Source organism: Garra rufa, chromosome 20 (genome assembly GCF_049309525.1).
Source record: "Garra rufa chromosome 20, GarRuf1.0, whole genome shotgun sequence".
In the NCBI taxonomy this organism is placed as follows: Eukaryota; Metazoa; Chordata; class Actinopteri; order Cypriniformes; family Cyprinidae; genus Garra; species Garra rufa.
The window spans coordinates 34066657-34083841 of record NC_133380.1 but is presented as its reverse complement, the minus strand read 5'-3'; the positions used below and the strand labels follow the sequence as shown (position 1 = coordinate 34083841).

General features: G+C 32.9%; 1 protein-coding gene and 1 long non-coding RNA gene across 2 annotated transcripts in view; one reads left to right on the top strand and one right to left on the bottom strand.

Moving 5' to 3' along the window:
* The window catches only part of mob3c (MOB kinase activator 3C), a 9100-nt gene extending 4652 nt beyond the window's left edge, over nucleotides 1–4448 (bottom strand). Inside the window, exons 1-2 of the mRNA XM_073826003.1 lie at nucleotides 4148–4448; nucleotides 813–1341 (exon numbers count right to left, since the gene is read on the bottom strand). Coding sequence (XP_073682104.1) covers nucleotides 813–1230 — 418 coding nt within the window. The 5' untranslated portion in view covers nucleotides 1231–1341; nucleotides 4148–4448. The remainder of the gene's footprint in view (nucleotides 1–812; nucleotides 1342–4147) is intronic.
* A 6047-nt stretch (nucleotides 4449–10495) lies between these two features.
* LOC141294304 (uncharacterized) overlaps nucleotides 10496–17185 on the top strand; it is a 37351-nt gene continuing 30661 nt past the window's right edge. The window contains exons 1-2 of the long non-coding RNA XR_012340922.1: nucleotides 10496–10622; nucleotides 10951–11028. This is a non-coding gene — a long non-coding RNA (uncharacterized lncRNA). The remainder of the gene's footprint in view (nucleotides 10623–10950; nucleotides 11029–17185) is intronic.

Here is a 17185-nt window from a genome sequence, read left to right as displayed (position 1 = left end):
ATTATATATATATATATATATATATAATATATATATATATATATATATATATATATATATATATATATATATATATATATATATATATATATATATATATATATATAATTAAGCAAGTAAAAGTTTTTTACTTGAATTAAAAAAAAAACATTTAAGTAAAATAAATATATATTTAAATTTATATAATATATATAATAACATATACTATAAACAAAAACTACTAAAAATGACAAAACCATCCAAAATAATTACTAAAACTAAAATAGAAAATAGACAAATAAAATCTAATTTAAAATAATTTTGCATGCATGTTAAAAAAAACTTAAAAACAACAATTAAAAATTTAAACGAATAAATATGTTTTTTTACTTGAATTAAAATAAACCTAAGTAAAATATAAAAGCTACCCTCCCAACGAAATTACTAAAATTAAAACTAAAATGAAAATAAAAAATCAAATCAAATCTGATTCAAAATATTAATAAAAACTATAATTAATAATAAAATAAAAAGAATAAAAACACCACTGCTTTTGACCTCGACAAACAGTCATTTTATAATAATTTAAATATTATTAAGCAGTGAAGCAGTTTTGTTTAAATATTTTTTTCTAAGAAATAATAATAAAAAATAATGCCAAACTACTTATTTTCTAGAATTGCGTTGCATATTTTTATCTTTGGCCTTCCAAAAATATAAAATTACTTTGTAAATTAACTAAAGATAAATGAGCAGACAACACTAGTAGCCCAATCATAGCAATCATAACTGCACAGTTTAAATGTCTAGAAAACATATTTGACGTCACGCACCTACTCGTGTAGGAAAGATATCCTCATTGTTGATGAGGGACTCGATCCAGTTCATCAGGAGGTTCATGTATATTAGAGCAGGCAGTTTAGTGGGCCTCTTGTATTGATCCCCATCCTGCCACCTGTATTCATAACGTGGTCCTCCAGACATGATGGGACAGCTCTTCTCAGTGCAGAACTCGCTCACGGTGCCATAGATGAGGTTGATACGATTGAAGAAATCCACCACGTGCACAGCTATCCAGTCATTAATGTTCTCTCCGTCCGGCAGCTGCACCACTTTCCTTAGATCCAGGCCTGATTTCAGAGACGCCTGAGCTCTTTTGTAGAGCTCAAAGCGCTGGGTTCCAGGTTCAAAGCGCTTTCGAGGCCGGAATGTTTTGTCTTTGCTGAAAACCTGACCCAAGCACAGAGCCATTGCTGAACTGAGCAGGGTGACGGAGTCGTCAGATCCACTCAGGATCTGAATGGTTGTGGTTTTTTACTCTTATGGTTCCCTGGGTCCTAGTCCCATCCAATAGGGAAGTTCCTAGAGAGCAGAGAAAACAGTCTGTGAAATATTATTACAAGTTCAAAGTATTTTAAAATGTAAAATATTCCTGTCTTCAGAAATCATTCTGATTTCAAGAAATATTTTCTCAAGAAACATTTCTTATTAATAGAAATATCATATCAACTAAATATCAGACATTTTGTAGTATTTTTTATGAAGAAAGATAAACATGTATAGCGATGAAAGCCAAAATATTAAATGTCATGGATGTACAGTTGAGGTCAAGTGTTTACATACACCTTGCAGAATCGGCAAAATGTTAATTATTTTACCAAAACAAGAGAATCATACAAAATGCATGTTATTTTTTTTATTTACTACTGACCTGAATAGGATTTTTCACAAAAACAATGTTTACATGATGACTATGATTTTGAGATCCATCTTTTTACACTGATGCAACTATTACAGAAGGTTCAAACACTTTAAGAGCTGGGGCGTGAAAACTTTTTGAATTTAAAGATCAGGGTAGATTTAACTTATTTTGTCTTCTGGGGAACATGCAAGTATCTTCTGTAGCTTCTGAAGGGAAGTACTAAATGAACAAAAATTTATGTACACATCTTCATTCTGTTCAAAAGTTTTCACCCCCCGACTCTTAATGCATCGTGTTTCCTTCTGGAGCATCAGTGAGCGTTTGAACCTTCTGTAATAGTTGCATATGAGTCCCTCAGTTGTCCTCAAAGATAGATCTCAAAATCATACCGTCATTGCTGGACAGGGTTTAAATACACAAAAATGCTGAAAAACCAAAGAAGGGACTCCAAGGGACTCATTAACAACTATCACAAAAAAAAAAAAATTAAGGTAAGCACACAGTATTAAGAATCAAGTGTATGTAAATTTTGAACGGGGTAATTTTTATAAATTCAACTATTATTTTCTCTTGTGGACTATATGTAAATGTCTTTTATGTGAAATATCTTAATCAGGTCAGTACTAAATAAAAAAAATAACATGCATTTTGTAGTATTCCTTTCATTTTGATAAAATAATGAACATTTAGCAGATTCTGCAAGGGTTAACTTTTGTGTAAACTTTTGACCTCAACTGTATTTTATTTACTAAGTAATCCACTATTTTGTAGCGGGAGACTAAAAATGACCTTAGAAAGATGGCAGCATCATTTTAATATTTTAACCCACCGATTGATATTTTTGATACCGCTTGAATGTCTGTAACTCAGGAGGTATTAAAGATACCTTAATGCCATTTTAGATATTGGGCCTAAACCACATTTCCGTTTTGCAACTTTTAAGGCTCTGAATGGGTCAGTTCCAGAGATATTGGATCAATATGGCTCCAGCAGTAAATTGTTAAATTGTACTGTGGATCACTTTTTATTTTCTTTTAAAGAGGAAGGTCTGAAGAACAAATAATGTTGAAATTTAAAATGTAATCTTTTTTCCTTAATCAAAACTGCATTGAACAGGTCAGAGTGCCATAAATATCCTTTTTCCAAAGTTCGCATGCCTGAAAAATTCTGGTTCTTAATAAACTTTTATTTTGGAATCTACATTTTCAAGGCCCTACAATGTTCAGCCCCAGAGATATGTGATCTCAATGTGGCTCCATGTCCAGATTGTTTAACAATACTCCTTTTTCAGTGGTCGAAAAACAAATCTGGGCCACTTTGTATTCAGCTGATACTTTTTTTTTCTCTTTTAAAGAGAAATGAAGAACAAATAGTTCTGAAATGAGAAGTGTATCTTGTTTCCCTTATCAAAACAACTGCATTGAACACAGTCGGAGTGCCACAAATATCCTTTTTCAAAGTTTGCATGCCTTAAAGATATCACAATATGATTTTAGATTCTAGTTCTTAATCAACTTTTCCCTTTGAATCTACATTTACAAGGCCCTACAATGTTCAGTCCCAGAGATATGAGGATCGTAATGCGGCTCCATGTCCAGATTTTATAATTTTACTGATTTTCAATGATCGAAAACCAAATGTTGGTCACTTTAACTGATATTTATTGTATCTTATAACATTTTGTAAATGTTTACTCTCTTTCTTTAAAAAAAAACATACTGACCCCAACCTTCTGTAAGCAAACTGCATAAACACAAACAAACCATTCATTTCTATGCATTTAGTTTCCCTTTGTGTTGTGGTTTATCCACATCAACATTTTCATAACTTCCCATGTTTGTCCGAAGCGACTGAAACGAGAGATTTTGTGGATTTCAGAGTGTTTATTCAGCCGTACAATCAAACCCCGACTCTCTGTTTTCATTTAACGTTTTGGCAGCATATCTGTGTTTGAGTCCATCCTTTCTTTGTCTCTTTGATAAGTCTTGTTTTTCTTTCCCTTTCTGTTTCTCTCTCCTCTCATAAATGTATTCATGTGTTACTATAAAACCAAACCACATTGTTAAATCGTGAGTTTCTCTTATCTCATAGCTTATATTGTTCCTGACACTTGTTGCTGTAACTGATAATGTATTTACACACTATAAAAGAGCACTTACATAATTAAAAGCCTACATAATTGTTTAGACATATCACTACTTCTAACCAGTGTTAAATATACGGTCACTCTTTTAGGTAGACTTCATATTAGACACCAATTCTCAGTTTTTTGAGTTTGGCTTTAACTCAGTTCATTCAGTATGCATGTAAGCAAAGAACAGAGTTATTTGTCCACCTCTAAAACAAACACTGACGTGTCTGATCATGCTTTTCCCACAAGCTCTGGCATTACCACAAAGCATGAATGAACACAAAGAATGAAAACTGACCAAAGAAAAGCAAAAATGCAAACTTAAACGTCCCTACCTGAAGCACCTGGCTTTATTCCCGCTGTAGACACATGGAATGTTGTGGGAAACCTGAAAAGATTTTCTCGCTCTCCTGATCTCTCCAAGAGGGAGCAGAGCAAATCCACAAAACAAAACAGTCTTGTGAGGATCCTTTCTGCCACTCATCAGAGCTTTACCCTCCAAAACTCATTTGGGAATTGGGTATAGAGCGAAAAAACAAGCTGAAAAGTTACTCGGCTTGCCTTCCTGTGTATGATGTCATATCCTGATTTTGTCTGCTAGGCCCGTTGTCTGTTTTTGTGTGCCTGTGTGTGCGTGTCATGTGTGCTCAGGGGCAGTATGAAGTTAAAAGGAAGGGCTTCACTGGTGGTGGGAGGAGCAGCAGAGAGTTTGTGAAGTCCAGTCCCACATCAAGCCACATCCTTTGGACCCTGCCCAGCACCACACACACCCCCTCCCTCCCCAAACTCCATTGTGTTTAGCATGAATGGAAACTTTAGACATTAAGGGCTGTATCACAGTCTGCACATTACTATGAACTTCACATCTTTTCATCTTTCTCATATTGTCTAAATCTAGTTTGAATAACTTTGTTTGATTAAAAAATTATGAAATGTTAAAATAATGTAAAATATTCTAAAGTATATATTTAAAAAAAAATAATTAGGGTAAGTTGAACTATTTTAAATGTGATTTAAAAAGTAGTAAAAATCTAAAACTTTTAAACTACAATTATTTTTTTCATCCAAATTAGATTACTAATTCAAATTTGTTGGGTGATTATGACATACTTTTGTTAAAGGAGTAGTTCACTTTCAGAACAAAAATGTACAGATGATGTACTCACCCCTCGTCATCCAAGATGTTCATGTCTTTCTTTCTTCAGTCGTAAAGAAATGACCCCAGCCGAGGAAGAAGGGTCTTATCTAGCGAAACGTTTGGTTATTTTCTAAAAACATTTACAATTTATATACTTTTTAATCTCTACACAGAGTACACACACATCTAGACCAGACATTTGAGGTTAAAAAGTATATAAATTGTAAATGTTTTTCGAAAATAACCAACCGTTTCGCTTGATAAGACTCTTCTTCCTCGGCTGGGATCATTTAGAGCCCTTTGAAGCTGCATTTTGAAAGTTCAAACTTGGGGACACCATAGAAGTCCATTATATGGAGAGAAATCCTCAAATGTTTTTCTCAAAAAACATAATTTCTTTACGACTAAAGAAAGAAAGACATGAACATCTTGGATGACAAGGGGGTGAGTACAATACATTATCTGTAAATTTTTGTTCTGAAAGTGAACTACTCCTTTAATGAACTTTAATGAATTTAATAGAAAATTCTAGTAAACATAATTGAATTGTAAATAGAACATAAAACTGATAAAGAAAATCTGAATACTAATAATACTCTTAAGCACAATTATGAAGTAATGTCATTACCATAAGTAACCACTAGATGGAAATAGTTTCCTAAATATTGATAGTAGCACAATTAACCCTATTTGGTTTTAAATCCTTTTAATGTATGAAGTGATAAACAGTAGCATATATTATGAAATATTATAAAGACTTTAAAGACAGTCAGTGAACCTTTTTCTTTTGAGAAATTAAGATATTGCACTGTAAAAACTAAGAAAAAAAAGTTTTTTCTACTTTGAAATGTTATGTTTAGTTACTTACCATTTCTTAGTTGTTTGTGAAATTTAATAGCAATTAAGCAATAAAGTGAAAATTGCTTCTACGCCTACTTTATTTTTTATTCTTTTATTTTGTTTTTCAGTGAGGGGATATGCTTTATGGTATGTGGTTATTAGAAATTTAGACGCTGCAGGCAAAAACACAGTTTGCCAAGTTTGAGATTTCGGGCTTTTTGGTGTTTCATAAAGTGTTTTTTCAGACTAATGGAAAGAAAACACCCAAAAGACACCGTTAAGTGTTTTTTTATAGCACTTTATCTATTTGCGTCAATAGATTTCAATTACAATCCATATTTTTAAAGGCCGTTTTGTCAAAATGAGTTTTTTCTCCTACACTGAGTCATAAATCTCCACTTCAGAAACACTTACACACAAAACTTTAGTTTTTTTATTCCTGTCTATATCCTGAAGGTTTTTACAAAGGGATTTGTTCATATATAATTTGCTTGATTTTATTCCCCCCAAAATGGTAAAAAAAAATAAAAAAATACAGTGTTTTCTGTCAGTTCTAATTTTTTTCTGAATTATTGAGTGACAAAATGAGATCCCCAAAATCCCCTCTGTAAAACCTTTTGACTCTAATATGTCAAAAAAATTTAACAAAAATTTTGAAACTGACTTCATTCAGTGTTTAGGTTTTTGTACTAGAAATGTATGCAAATTAGCTCATTTTTCATTAAATAATGCCTCATTTGCATATTTAAACCTAACATTTAAAAAAACTTGTAATACAAAAAATGTTTGCAATTATCAATGTAATCAATCAACTTGGTAAGTAAGGTGATAACTATTAGTTAAATTTCTTACCCTATTCACCTGCAGTGTCTCGACTTAAGGTTTGTTTTGTAAAAAAATAGTACAGTCTGTCTACTACACCTAGGATGGCTTGAAGGTAAGTAAATCATTTCTTTTTTGGGTGAGCTATTCCTTTAATGTTCTGTTGTGATGCAAGGCATCCTAAACTGGCTGGGTCACAGTTGGATGATTTATGACATTAAAACCAGATGTTTTAAACCTGAAAGTTCTTTCATCAAATCATTCAGTTGGGGCATCAATGCCACTAATACCGGATTTGACCTCACATTCTTGCACAGAAAAGGTTATTTAATGTGTTTTTAAGATGTACAGGTTTATATGTCTTACGACTCATTTTGCAATATTACCTGAACAAGTACAAACACTTTGACATTTTTTTGTAAATGCAAGTGAAAAAGGAAAGGAATTGGACTGTTTAATTAAACTGATGTGTGTTTACTGAAGTGTGTAATCCTGAGCAACTATTTCAACTATTTCCCTGACATCATTTCAAGCCTGTCTTATCTGTGCTGTCATCTAACAATTTCCTTTTGCTTAGGTCTGTGTCATTCAGGGGTATGTCACTTATGTAACATGAATATGACAATAATATGTTCTAGTGAAAAGACATGTCATTTTAAACACCAGTTCTGATGAAAATGTACTTTGTGGTGTATTTAATCAAGAGAAAACATATAAAAAAATCGGGAGTGAATAAAATATGTTAATGTGTTTAAGGTTTTTTTTTTCTTTTTTTTTCATATCAGCACATACTGGCATACCACAACATTCAAGAATTTTTCAGAATTTGCCTCATCGCCTTAAGGAACGAATAGATGGACAGAACAGATAGAAAGAACAGACAGATACATAGACAAATAGGCAAGCAGATAGATAGATTATAGATCATATATTAGCGTACAAAAAATAATATTTATAATATTTTGAAATGATAGATCATATATTACAATCAATAAACATAAAAATATATAAAATATACATTATAAATATATATCTGAAATATATTAAAAAAACTATAAAATAATATAATATATAAAAACTCAATCATAATTATTAATCAATTGATAGATCATATATAAGCGTACCAAAAATACATTATAAACATATTGATAGATCATATATTAGCATATAAAAATAAATATATACACAAATAAAAAAATTTAAACAGTCTACATTATAAATATATTCAAAACTGTTAAATTTTTTTTTTTAAATATTTATAATATTTAAAAAAGAAATAAAAAGAGATAGATAGGTAGACAAACAGACAGATAGATAAACTATAAAATAATATAATATCTAAAGAAATTTAATTATAATATAGATATTGTCACGATCCAGGCGGGGTTGAGGAGTGGAGAATGATGAGGAGAACCGGAGTAAATGAAAACGTAAACAGTTTATTAAATGAAACACTGAAACTAATACAAACAAACAAAAAAACGGGAGTATAAGATGAGCACATGAAAACAAGCAAACAGAGGTAACAGAATCATTGACGGACAAATGGGGAGTGCACACACAGGCTGTATCCGAAATCGCCCCCTATACCCTATTCACTATTCCCTACATTAGTCCACTCGTACAGTTCACTTGAAGGAGTGAATGAAAACGAGTGAGTGAATTCGGACACTAAGTGCACCGGAAGGACTGCCACTTTTGCATAGTATTGCTATACTGTTTAACAATCATTTAAAACGGACAGTTCGAGTAGTAAGATTAAAGGATTTATCTTGAACTATGTCAAGGAGTTTATGTATAAACCTTGGTTAAACAATTTAATAATCAATTTACAACAAATTTGTACCTGTGTTGTACGCTGCATTACGCAGTGGACGAGCGCGTTGTAAAATGAACAGATGGATGATTCAGCTGCGGGCGCCATCGTCTGGAGAGACGCGGGAATTCAGTCGGCGCGCGACTCTCACAGTGCATTATGGGTTATCTCTAGCTATTGAGCGTACATCGGTTGTACACTCGTTTTTGCGGTGCATTGTGGGATTGAATGAGTGCACTCGAGAACGTCCACTATGGTTTCGAACACCACTTAAAATGGCTGTCCCCTCAAATAGTGCCCTATTTGAGGGTATAGGGGGCGATTTCGGATACAGCCACAGACTCTTAAATACACTGAAACGGGGGCGTGGTCACTAACAAGATAACAAGGGGGAAATACAAATATGGGCAAGACTGAACTAACTAAACATAACCAAAAGGGGGAGACAAGGACTAAACCATATTAGCTAGAAACAATGGGGAAAAGACACTAGGAAAACATGACAGAACACAGACATGATACTGACAGATATCATATGTTAGCATACAAAAAATAAATATATACACAAATATTTAAAACAGGCTACATTATAAACATAATAAAAGCAGTCAAATAAAATACAAAAAAAATATATATACACTAATAAAAATATCTAAAACAGGCTACATTATAAACATATTCAACTGTAAAATAAAATAATATTTAAAAATATATTTATATTTAAAAAAGACAGATAAAAAGAAGATAGATAAAATACAAATAAAAATATACATTATAAATATATATCTGAAATATATATTTAAAAATAAACTATAAAATAATATAATATCGAATTTTTTATTATAATATAATTATTAATAGATTGATAGATCATATATTAGCGTACAAAAAATAAATATATACACAAATAAAAATATTTAAGGCTACATTATAAACATATTCAAAATGGTCAAATAAAAAAAGATTTAAAAATATAATATTTATAATATTTAAAAATTATCATAGATAGATAAATAGATAGATTGATTATCATATATTAGTGGAAAATCAATAAATGCATATAAAAATCAATTAAATATATATTATATACATTATAAATATATATATCAGAAATATATGTAAAAAAATTACCACAAAAATAATATCTAAAGAAATTTAATTATAATATAATAATACAAATATTTAAAACAGGCTACATTATAAACATTATAAACCAAACGGTCAAATAAAATAATATTTAAAAATGTAATATTTATGATATTTAAAAATGATCATGATAGATTGATTGATTATCATATATTAGCGTAAAATCAATAAACGGTCAAATAATGATCTAATGCGTATAAAAATCAATAAAATATATATAAAATATACATTATAAATATATATCGGAAAAAATCAACTATAAAATAATATAATTTAATTATAATAGAATTATTAATAGATTGATAGATCACATATTAGCTTACAAAAAATAAATATATTCACATAAAAATATTTAAGGCTACATTATAAACATTCAAAATGGTCAAATAAAATAATATTTAAAAATATAATATTTATAATATTTAAAAATGATCATAGATAAATAAATAGATAGATTGATTATCATATATTAGGGTTAAATAAAAATCATAAAACTATTTAAAACAGGCTACATTATAAACATATTCAAAACGGTCAAACTAAATTATATTTAAATATATAATATTTAAAAATAATAGATAGATGTATATTTTAAAAAATAAACTCTAAAATAAATAAATAATATTATTAGTCAATTAAATAAATATTATTTAAAAATACATACATATATTTCTATTGTATAAATATTTATATATAAAGAGAAAATGAAAGAGAGTAAAATAATAAAATGTGTTCCATGCGTAGAGGTTTACCTGACTGACTCGTCATTATATGGTAGTGTCCCAATACCTAGATAGAAAGTGCGCCACTCACATCGAGTCTACTATGCCCAGAAATGCAGTCTAGGTAGGCATGCAAGTAGATTTGGAACACCTACACTCCCTCTCTCTCTCCCTCTCCCTCTCTCCCTCAGAGGGCTGGGTTGACTCTACAAAACACCTGAGGGGAAACGCAGAAGTACAGTTGTTTTTCGGGAGCAGGGCGGGACGAGTAAACCATCATCCCGACTGAAGAGCTCTGAGACGGGTCCTGCTTCATCAGTTCACAGGTTAGTAACGTTAGCTATCGAGATTTGTGCATACAAATAGATGGGAATATTTGTGTAATATCTGAGTTTAGAAAATTACCGTGTTTTTTTGTGGTGCTAGGCTTAGATAAACAATGCAGCCGTTCATTCGCTTTGATCCATATGATCACTTAATTCGCACGACATGTTTAAAAGAACGACCTTTCACTTCACACGTGGTTTTACGCAAAAAGGTGATTATTTTCGGAGAGGTACAGAAACTTCTGTTACTTCTTGTACTCCGCCTCTGAAAAGCAGCGATTGGTTTAATCTCAGCTCCTGATCGCGTTGTTTCCTGTCTTTTGTTCAGGTGTGTCGTAAGAAGCCGCGATCTGAAGGAGCCAGTAGCATTTTAACGATCTCCAGATAGCACTTGAACCCTTTACAGGTGAGTCCTGAATGCTTTTGACCTCTTCCATAGTTCAGCTCTACAAAAGTGCATCTGTATTTGCTGTATTTCTCACTTTGTACAGTGAGAACAGTGGAAATATAGAAGTAAAATTAGCAAATAAAACCAAATGCAAAGTTTAAGTATTAGCCTCCACGTCGTGCATTTTAAATCCTTTAACGCACGGCAAGCCGTTGATTATCCCGCTTATTCCATGGTTATAGACCAATTAAAACTAGGATTGATACTTGCAGCGCAAAATTTGACTGAATGGATAAAAAAGACGGTTATTTTCGTCAGTTATGACACGCAGCTCTAGCATTCTGGCCGCTTCAAATCAGACTCAGAGATTAAATAGTCCGTTAAAATCACATTTATTTGAATGAAATATAGCATTTGTTTCAGTAGATTATCGATCGACCAAGAGAGAGTGTGAAGGCAAGAGAGATGACAGTTGTGTGTGTGCGTAACGTTACCTGCCTGCATGCTGCGCGTCTCTCTCTACAAACAACGATTCATTCAAAAACAGCAGCTTTACCACCCCGTTGCTGAGGAATATAATGTAGCGGTCTACTATCTATGCTATTTTAATAAGGATCGCAGGCAAACGCTGACAAGAAGTTTACGTATGTGCGCAGCACAATGCGATCTCCTCTCTCTCTCTCTCTCTCTCTCTCTCTCTCTCTCTCTCTCTCTCTCTCTCTCTCTCTCTCTCTCTCTCTCTCTTTGTGCTTTTGCGTGCATCAATTAAAGCAGCGCATTAATATAGAACGGTGATTAAACTGACTTGGAACTACCTGTGCATTAAACGGTTTTACTGCACACCTGCCAGCCAATCAGAATCCAGTATCCAGACATTCCATGGAATAAAGTAAAATAAAACACCAGTAACAAGAAGGTAACAATTAAATGGAAACAAAATGAATAGAGAAGTTAGAGAAGTAAAAATGAGATCATGATAAATTACAAAGTTGAATTTTGTTAGTAGATGAGAGTTTTTATGGTGCATTCTGTCAAATAGTGTCAAATAAGCAAAACTGACAATGCTCGCATGAACTTCAAGGTCAGATTTGACCAGAATAAGAAATGAACACTAGAAAATGAAGTTAAACATGCATTATCGAACACGTAGTGCTTCAGTTGAACTGTATCATAATTTTTCCTTAGATGTCAGTGTGTATTCTGTATTTCTGATGGTTTCAATCGTGGAATTGTCCTTGCTGAGTCTGTACCTTGTCAAAAACCTTATTTTTTATTGACTTTCAGTACATTCAAAGTATACGTTGTAATGTGGAAATCTATCCCTTTATAGACTACAAGTTATAGTTTAAAATCTTTGATCATTTACTTACCCTTGTGTCTTTCCAAACCTAAATTATTGTAACTTTTGAGTGAACTGTCCTTTGAAGCACTACTTGTCTGTATTGTAATAAGTGATTTATTCTGCATCCGAAGAAGGGGTGGCAGAGTTTACTCTTTGTTTATAGGTCAAATCTGAAAATGTGTCCCGTTTAAAAAAAAAAAAAATGACCATCATACATTTTTACCATGATTTACAGAAGACACTCACTAAAATGTCATTCAGCGTAACAATAGAAGAAGAATCATTAGATGACATTAAAAGACTCATTTAAGGATCACTGTCATTTTATTGTCATTTTAAATCATTATATTCATCTTTTACGCTGAATGACGATGGACCATTGTTTCACCCATATTTGTAATATATTAAAGCAACTTTACTTGCATGACAACATTTGGCCGAGATACAAATATTTTAAAATCTAAAATCTGAGGGCAAAAAAATCTAAATATTGAGAAAATCGCCTATGAAGTTGTTTAAATGAAGTTCTTAGTAATGCATATTCTAAACAAAAAATAGGTTTTGATACATTTATGGTAGGAAATATACAAAATATCGTCATGGAACATGATCTTAATATCCTAATGATTTTTGGCATAAAAGAAAAATTGTTCATTTTGACCCATAGCTATTGCTACAAATACTGTGCTACTTAAGAGTGGTTTTGCGGTCAAGGGTCAAGTATGATTTCTGTGTAGCCTATATAAAATCTTTTTGGTAAATTTATTTCCATGCAGACATCTTGTCTTTGACCTGTAGAACCTGGTGATCTCCCTTTCAGAAATATTTAACCTCAGCCAAAGATAAGTGAAGGTGACCCATCCCTCACGGTAATGTTATGTAGTGTTAAAATAAAAGCTTGTTTACTGACTTGTTTATAGTGAAAACTGAAGCGTTTACTGTACGCTTAAAAGTGCTGCTGTGTCTTGTAACACAAAGTATATTTATTTTAGCTTAAGTTGCTTTGTGAATGAACTGTAGCTCTCAGTGTGTTGCCGTATTCTCCATCGCAGATAATGTCTTTGCCGGACTTCATCTCAGTTGTTAGAGTGTTGAAAGATTGTTTCACTTGCTAAGTGTTTTGCAAGTTTCCTCTTCACAGTTCTGTTAGTTTCCGCCGAAGGGATGAATGACACCCTGCCAAGTTTTTAAGTTTAGTGAACGCCCATTAACCTATTGCATTCTCTTTGTGGGCTGGTAGGCACTCTGTTATTATAAGAAGAAAGACTGTCTCAGTAACACTTACATTAGTCAAGTTTCACTTGTTAGTGCATTGTTGGTTATAGCAATGAATGTGTATGTGCAAGTTAATGAACTTAAGTCATCTTTACCTGTCAAAAATGTCTTTGGTAGGAGTCATTAGGGCTTGCACTCAGCTGTTTTTAACATAATAATAATAATAATAATAATAATAATAAATGTTTTTTGAACAACAAATCAGCATATTAGAATGATTTCTGAAGGGTAATGTGACACTGGAGACTGGAGTAATGATGCTAAATATTCAGCTTTGAGGAATAAATCACATTTAAAAATATTCAAATAGAAAATATGTATTTTAAATAGTAAACATGTTTTTAAAATTATACAGTAAACATCTTACTGTTCAAAACTTTTAATTGTTAGTGTATAAATGTATGTTATAGATCTTAAACAAAAAAGTAGTCTGCTTTGTGATAATCTGTTATACTTGGATGTATGTCACAATACAGAAGAAGAGATCTGTCGCTACTTCCGTTTCAATGCAACTGTAATTTAAGATTCCCACTTCTTTTTTTGTTAATTATTCATAGAAGTGAGAATTGGCCATTGTTGGTTGTATCAATATGTGCAAGTTAATGAGCTCAAGTCATCTTTACGTGTCAAAATGTCTTTGGTAAAAGTCACTAGGGCTTTCTGAAACATTCAGTGACTTTAAAAGATACACTTTTAAAGTCGTATATCTGTTATACACTACCAGTTACAAGTTACTTAAAAAAAACATTATAGATCTTACTTTTTATTAAGACTTCTGCTCACCAAGCCTACATAAATTTAATCCAAAATACAGCAAAAGCAGAAATATTGTCACATATTTTTACTATTTAAAATAGCTGTTTTCTATTTGAATATATTTTAAAATGCTATTTATTCATGTGATCAAAGCTAAATTATAGAAATGAATACTTTTCTTCAATCAAGATAAAGACGTTTATAATGTTACAAAATATTATTGATCTACTGAACTTTTTATTCATAAAAACACCTCAAATAATTCTACTCAGCTGTTTTCATAATAATAATAAAAATAATAATAATAATAATAATAATAATAATAAAGCAAATCAGCATATTAGAATGATTTCTGAAGGATCGTGTGACATTGAAGACTGGAATACTGTTGCTAGATATTATATTTTAAACTGTATGCAAATAGAAAACAGTTATTTTAAATAGTAAAATTGAAATATTTTTGCTGTATTTTGGTTCAAATAAATGCAGGCTTGGTGAGCAGAAGAGACTGCTTTAAAAATCTTACTGTTCAAAAACTTTTGACTGGGATTGTATAAATGCATGTTATAGATTTTATTGTAAAGAGCAAATGTGCATATGTTTAATCATGCTATTCGATAATCCATTATACTTGGATGTATGTCACAATACAGAAGAAACGATCTGTCACTACTTCTGTTTTATGGCAACTGTAATGTAAGATTCCCACTTCTTTTTTTAGCCATTTGTTCACAGAAGTGAGAAATGGGGAAGTTCGGGTTTGCAATGACTGTGTGAGATTTTCTGTGCAGTTTTGTTTGATACAAATCAAATGTAAGTTTTGAAACAGGAAAGTGTTTAGAACAGTCAGAGACTGCTTTTAAAGCAAAAATGTAAATTCTGTCATTTACTCACCCTCAGATTTTTCCATACCTGTTTGAGTTTCTCTGTTCTCTTGAATATAATTGGATTGAAAATTTTAAAGTTGAAATTAAAAATTTGTGTAACCAAATAGCCGAACCCACAACAGGCTTCAGGCTTTAGGTAAAGCTAACTTAATTCTAAAGTAGGTTGTGGTTAACCTGATAACTGAAGAGCCATAATAGAATGAATGGCAACCGGTTAGCATGCTAACCAATTAGCATGAACACTAGGTGGCGCTGTGTTCAAACTTCTCAGGTACCTCTAGGACATGCTGTCGATGATCCCTAAAAATGTTTGTGTAGATATGTCAAAAGGTTCAAAATATACTGCAAATTATGGCAGTTCAAAGCATGAGCCAAGGAATTCACAGACACCAAAAACATAATTTTCTGACTAACTGTTTGAAATTATAAGCAAAAATGTGCACATTTTGTATCTAACGACCCATAGGTGGTGCTGTCCCAACTTTGGCATGGACCCTCAGAGAAAGGTTGTGATGAAGCATACCACATTTCTTTTTAATTGATTAAGGTTTGCCAAGATATAGCCTCTGAACCAGTTTTGGGTCAACCTTGTAAACTTTGCCACATCATAGCTTTTGAACAAGGATGATTAAAATGAATTTGTTCAGTCATTTCTGTGTAGTCCAAAGATCATCTGAGCCAATTTTGGGAAGAATTGGATCGATTTTCAAGGAGGAGTAGCAAAAAAAATAGAATACTGTACTCCTAAAAATGGCCGCTACTGTAATGGCTGGAGTCTTAATGTATGCTACTGATTGTGATCAGCAGGAAGAGAGGAATGTACTAAGTTTCTTTTTTCTAGATTTAGGGGTTCCGGAGTTATTACCATTTTAATGTTGAAATTTTGAACTAGTGGTGGCGCTATAGAGTTGGTCCTAGAGATCCCAAAGTTGGTGAGATCAGTATTCATGACCATCACTACAGGTGTGCCAAATTTCACCAATTTCCTATGTTCCCTTCACAGGACTGCCTTACGGTGCGTTCACACTGGCACGTAGGGAGCGGGGCGAAGCGAGCGTTTTCAATTCATTCACATGGAAGTTGCGCGTAAACGGTCGCGTGGTGCATTTTGGGATTGGAAGCGGCGCGGAGAAAGCGTTGAGAGCAGCTGACAGCGTCAAAAGGTTGGGCATTCCTCAACTTTATGCAAATCTTGAGCGCAAAACGCTGGGCGACAACCAATCGCTGTGAGAAGTAGGCGAGGGAAGATTATGACGCGTGTTACCGAAACTGGTGGATTACTGAGCTGAAATCACATATTATTGAAAAAGTCACGCAGAAGTAAATGTACTTTGCATGTTGTTAGTATACGCTACAGTTTAGTTTGCGAACCGCCGTAAAATGAAGACAATGGAACGTAAATAGGGTGTGAACATTGTTTTTCAGAGGCGTGCTCTGCTCTAAATTTGACACTCCCCAAAGCAGTGGCGTTGTAGCGTTGCCAGCGGCACTGAGCGCAAATTTGACGCACCGTTAGGCCGCGATCACACCGAACGCGTTTTAGCAGTTGGAGGCGCCTCTTTTGAATGGTTTTCTGTTGGCAGTGAGCGTTCTGCGCGCCGCTTATGCACACCGGGCGCCTCGCGTTTTCGCCGCCTGCTGCGCCTCGCGTTTTTGCAGAAGCGCTCTGAGCGCCTGAAGTTGAAAAAAAATCAACTCTGAGCGGAAAAACGCCCAAAGTCATTCGCGTTCTTTTCCATTGACCAATCGAATGAATGGAGAGGCGGGCCTTCTGTTGTGGTGATGAAAGTTTACCGTTGCTTAAAAAGTCCGGAGACTGCAAGAAATAGAGGAGAAACCTTTGGTGTCTGTCGCGGGTAACCCGGAGCTGTATTATTTAGGCTTTCTGCTAATATGACCGTTTACTTAACAGCAA